At 44.1% G+C, this 5,710-nt stretch overlaps 1 protein-coding gene across 2 annotated transcripts; it reads right to left on the reverse strand.

Annotated features, from left to right (window-relative positions):
* Positions 1–2,158: 2,158 nt before the first annotated feature.
* LOC101444617 (MORF4 family-associated protein 1) lies at positions 2,159–3,330 on the reverse strand. Of its 2 annotated transcripts, none has more exons than XR_188457.5 (2): positions 2,773–3,330; positions 2,159–2,285 (listed from the first exon to the last, which is right to left on the reverse strand). XR_188457.5 is itself a non-coding variant. In XM_004465201.5 (2 exons), exon 1 carries the CDS (start codon positions 3,206–3,208, stop codon positions 2,825–2,827), a length of 384 nt encoding a protein of 127 aa, XP_004465258.1. In that variant the 5' UTR covers positions 3,209–3,330; the 3' UTR covers positions 2,169–2,285; positions 2,812–2,824. The 2 variants fall into 2 exon arrangements, 1 of the variants encoding a protein (XP_004465258.1); XM_004465201.5 differs by having other exon boundaries at positions 2,169–2,285; positions 2,812–3,330.
* Positions 3,331–5,710: the final 2,380 nt, after the last annotated feature.

Below are 5,710 nucleotides of genomic sequence, written 5' to 3' on the forward strand. Positions count from 1 at the left end.
GGCCAACCCATTTTATAGTATCTGCTTGAGCAGCTTTAGCAAACTAGAACGAGGTCCTCAACTCCCATCTCTACTTCTGCACCAGCACCACCTTCCTACCCTCACTTGAACTCCCATTAATCCACACACTGCAGTCACAATAACCTTTCTAAACTACGAATGTGATCACAATCATTCCCCTGCTCAGAAAATTTTCATCGGCGCCCAGAAGTAATTCTCCATTTCCACTGAAGAACCCAGAAAGGCCGATGTGTAAAGTAGGATTCTAGAGATCAGAACACAGCTAAAAACAGCCTCTGAAGATTCTTTTACTTTGTGCTTCTTTTAAAAATGCCTATTTTACACATTAATCAAGAGCACACACCTAAGTTCTTTATGATGAACATGTTTATTATTATAAAAATTTAGGAATTCCAGAAATGGCACCCTTCCCATTCTATGGCTTTTGAGCACTCATTAGCACTCTAAGAATCTGTCCAGGGTGAAGTTAAGTTACCTCGAAAGAAGTACAGGCTTATAAAGATGAATTAACTCTTTAGTGAAGACCTCTATGCTCTCATTCCTGGTAACCTCTTTCACTTCATCTCTAACTCCTTCCACACTCCAAAGTTCCAACTCACTGGCCATCTCCCCTGGGATGGAACTCCCCAGGTATTCATTCACATTGTTTCCTATGCCCTATATGCCTTCACTCATTTCTAATGTCAGGAATTATACTCAATATTCTAGGCCCAGTTCAACCAATTGCTTGGAAAAGTCTTCCCTGATTCCCTCATTCAGTGTTGACTTCCTCCTCAGTGTTCCCACAAGAGCACACTCTATTGCAATGATTTGTTTCCATTTCTATAACACACATCTCAACCCAATCCCTTATATTCCTAACACTTTGTCCAAAATATGGAGCACATCACATTCCCATTGACTGAGTGACTAAACATACCTCCGCTACAGAAAAGCAGGGCTTTGGACTAAACCAGAGGTTTTTAACAAGGGGTCTATGAGTTGGAATTAAAATTTTTAAAAATTCTTGTGGGGACGTACTGATGCAGGTGTAATGTATTTATCAAATAATATACAGTATAGTGTTGACTTAATAAGGGGTCCATGGTTTTCACATGACTGGCAAAGAGGTCTGTGGAAAAAAAGGTTGAGTCCCTGGCCTAGAGGATGGCCTGATGTTCACTTCCGTTAAGAACTGAGGGTTTTGTTATCTCTTCCCCATATCACCTTCCAAAGATAACTTCCCCTCACAGATAAAGGATTACTGAGGACTTCATTAACTACAGGCAGTTTACCCCCATTTGATGAAGACAACATTCAAGGAAAAACATCTATTTCAAAGGAAATTTACTTATAAGTCTTTTATTGACACACATAGGGGATTTGGTCATCTGAACAAAAAAACAAAAACTTAAAAGGCTTTCTAAGTCTTTGTTTCTCAAGGCAAATGAGCACATCACATGTTTGATTTTTACCTCAATTCCATTAAATCTATGACCTGATGAACTAGAAGGGGCTTTACAAGCCCTGATGATGTCCTTTTCTTTCTCCAGCCTCTCAAGGCCCACTGTACATTGTCTCTTTGATGTTATACTCTGAAGCCCTTATAACATGTGAGGGTATTACAAAGGTGAAAACACCCGATTGTTCTATTTGAACTTCGTCGTCATATAAAATCAGCTAGATTGTCTAAAATTCACCTGACAGGATACACAATATACATCAGACCATGTGCCACAAAACAGCTCTTCTTTGTCTCACAGAGGAATTAAAGTTTCAAAATATTTACAAAACCGTCTTCCATCTTCAACTGTCTTCAAGTTTCTTCCCAGTTTAATCCAAAGTAGTCTCATTTATACATTCTTCACAGGCCACAACCAAGTAGCGCTACCCATTATACCTCTAAAGTTGGAAGATTCTGACCCCAAGTCTTCATTTGTTCCAAAGTTCCAAAAAGCAATCAGGTCACAAAAGCAACAGCAAAAATACAAGGCCATGCCCAATACTTCAAAAACACAGCAAAATAACAAGAAAAAATGTGATCACTGTAACAACTTTTGATTAAGCCCCATTTCCCTTAGAAGAGTATGTCTCAAGCAAGTTATTTTTGCAGATCCAAATACATTTGACGATATAAACCCATATTAAGATCATCAGTCACCGACAATAAGGAAGACTGTTACATGGGGGGTAAAAAGTATATAAAAACAAAATAGTGAAAAATGCCTGTTTCAGTTTCTTCAAGCCCATTCTGACCCGTTGACCAGAGTCCATCAACTGTGAACCTAAAGCACAATTGGAAGAAATTTACTATCAAGCAATTTGAGTATCATATTGCTATATCCTGATGTTTAAAAACTTCAAACACCTACAAGAAATACACTTCTTATAGACAGAGTCCTCTGACACACTTGCCTTCTAAAAATACCTGGAAATTCCTATTTCTCTTTCCCTGTGTTTTCACCCACCCTCCCCTATTTTGTTCTAATGGTTTTGGTTTTCCCCCAACTATTCAGTGCCTAGACAGGTCTACCTCCGGGCGACTGTACTATTCGAAATGACTTCAGTGTGTCAAGAAAACGAACCTTTATTCTTCTCTATTATCAGCGGAGGAGGAGGGGCTATACGAAACAGTACCTACTAACACCCAACCAAGCAATTATTTTCTCCTCCGATCCCACTGACCATTTTTGAGACTGTAAGGCTGGAGAGTCGCTCCTAGAATAGCACTATTTTACAGGAAGCTGTTTAATCATGCCTAACGGCAATTACCGAGACGTCAATCCAGCTCCCGCGGGCGGCCGGCCTTACCGCCACTCCCCCTTCAAGACGATTCGCTTTTCTCTATTCGCCAGACTAGCTCCACCAGCATCTCTGCCATCTTCGCAATCTCTTTAGCCTTTTCCTCGGCTTTCTCACACAATTCCGACACTCTCTCATCAGCTTCACCGCCTGGGTTCTGAACGTGATTCAGGGCGCTCTCCTCCGAGGCCTCCACCTGGGTTTTTATTTGGATGAGCATATTGTCCATCTCCCACAACTTGCTCCTGGTCCTCAAATACGCTCTCCCGTGCTCTCGTATAAGAGATGCGATATCCTCCCGCATCTCGTTGATCACTGGAAGCAGGAACTGCTCGAAATCTTCCTCTGGCTCCAGTAATTCGACCTCCTCCGGTGCTTCCACCTCTTCGATGTCCAAGGGTCGCATTTTTTCCTGCTACTTCACAACAGCAGGATCGACGCCCTTCTCACTCGGGCCCCTTGCGGACGAGAAACCACGTTCCTGCCGGAGTGGAAGCGCCCCACGCCGCTGGTTAACAGTACTGCCGGGTGGCCCTTAAAATGTTTCCACCTCTTAAACCCTTCGCTTTAGAACAGTAAGGGAGAGAAACACCTGCCGTGCACGCCGTGGAGCGGCGAGCAAAATGGACTCCCAGCCATCCCCCAGGGCGCTGTGTGTTTGCGGCGCTTTCACGACAGAGCCGGTTTCCTTTACGGCCACGCCTCCGAAAAGATCACTGGCTCAGGCGCGCGTGCGCGCGTGATGGGGACGGGACAGCGGGAGCGCGTGTGTCCGGCACCACGGTCTGTCCCGCGCTCTCCCCTATTCTATACTCTAATCAGCCCTGTGCTTCGGGTTTGCCCGCCGTGTCATAGACGGCTTCCGTGGGCCGATTTTACTTAAAAAAAATTTTTTTATATAAAAGCGGCCCTCACTCCCTGCCCCAAATTTGAGTAATTAAGACTGCCAGGCGCTCCCATCGCTTAAATGGGCCAAACGAGCGCTGCTCTAATTGCTTAATTTAAATTGTATGTACTCATTTAACCCTCACAACAAATCGGTGAGCTAGGCCCATATTACAGGTGGGAAACTGGCTAATGGTTAGGATTTGAACCCTGCGCAGTTTGGGTCCACAGTCTTGGCTATCACACTTAGCCCCCGCATTGGGACAGAGCCCTTCAGTAAAAAAACCGTGAATGAAAACAGCCCTTCCTTTGTCCTTCCTGCCCCTCATTTGTGTGTGTGTATACGTGCATTTGTACCGCGGAAATTCGTCTTTTGCTGCTTTGGGTTACGGTGGTGAGTAGTTTCTTGGTCTCTTCATCAGACCGAAAGCTCCCCAAGGTAAAGAACCACTTCAGATTCAGCTCTCTTCTCAGCCCCTCCTGGCATCAGATAGGGCCTGAGGGAATGTTTTAGAGAGAAGGAATTCTTTCCCTAAAATAAAAGTGCCTCTTCCATACACCTGTGTGTCCCCACCACGCAGCAGGATCAAGCAACCATTCCATAAATGTTGCTTTAATATACCATGTTGGGTTTGTATTGTTTTGTTTTTTATCATCGACAGTGTGCCATTGTGGAAGGATGCAGAATGTGACTGTCTGGCTCATTCACTGCATGCCACAGTAGCAGTAATTTGGGTAAATCCTGCTTGCTTATGTGCCACAGATCAGAGCTTCAGTTTTCCAGTCGGATAAATAAAGGCCAGTGATCCCAGTCTGCGTAGTTGCCAGTGCTAAAAGGTGTAAGTGAGACTATGTGCATACAAGTGTTTTGCAAACATTCATCTACTAGCAGATGTAAGTAAATAGCAGTGTTATAATTGTGATTAGACAGCATATGGTGGTATTTCAAGCCAAAGGTTTTGGAGTCAGGTAAATCCTGAACTAGTTCCAGTTACTTGCTCTCTGGCTTTGGACAAGTTGGATAACTGAACACACCTCTCTGGATCTCAATTTCCTCCTCTTATCCTAGGGTGGGCATTGGACATGGTGGAACTTAGGGTAATCATATGACACCATTTGTCCAATATTTTAAAACTTGTGTCCTGACATGATAATTAGTAGTGTCCCTTCTCTCAAAAGTTTTCTGCTTTGATAAATTAGACTTTACTAAGATTATGAGCGGGAAGCAGACTTGGCCCAATGGATAGGGCGTCCATCTACCACATGGGAGGTCCGCGATTCAAACCCTGGGCCTCCTTGACCTGTGTGGAGCTGGGCCATGCGCAGCGCTGATGCGCACAAGGAGTGCTGTGCCACGCAGGGATATCCCCGCATAGGGGAGCCCCACGAGCAAGGAGTGCGCCCCCTAAGGAGAGCCGCCAAGCGCAAAAGAAAGTGCCAACCTGCCCAGGAGTGGCGCTGCACACACAGAGAGCCGACGCAGCAAGATGACACAATGAAAAGAAACACAGATTCCCGGTGCCGCTCATAAGGAAAGAAGTGGTCACAGAAGAACACACAGCAAATGGCCACAGAGAGCAGATAACTGGGGGGGGGGGGGCGATAAGTAAAAATAAATCTTAAAAAAAAAAGAATATGAGCATCTGGTCATCAAAAGACACCATTAAAAGAATGGAAAGGCAAGCTGCAGAGGAGAGACAAGATATTTTCAATAGATACACCTGAAAAAGAATTCACACTAAGAAAATATTGAGAACCACTGCAAATCAACAAGGAAAAGTCAAACAACTTAATTATAAAATGGGCAATAGACTTGAACTAGCACTTCACAAAAGAGGATATCCAAATGGCCAGCAAATATATGAAAAGGTGCTTAACTTCATGAGACAGCATTAGACCTCCACTAGAACGGCTAAAATTAAAATCACTGACAATACCCCATGTTGGAGGGGGTGTGGGAGTAAGGTAGGTTGAATCATGTCCCCACAAAGGCATGTTCAGTCCTGACCCCTGGTCTGATGGG

This window comes from Dasypus novemcinctus, chromosome 1 (assembly GCF_030445035.2).
Source record: "Dasypus novemcinctus isolate mDasNov1 chromosome 1, mDasNov1.1.hap2, whole genome shotgun sequence".
NCBI lineage: Eukaryota > Metazoa > Chordata > Mammalia > Cingulata > Dasypodidae > Dasypus > Dasypus novemcinctus.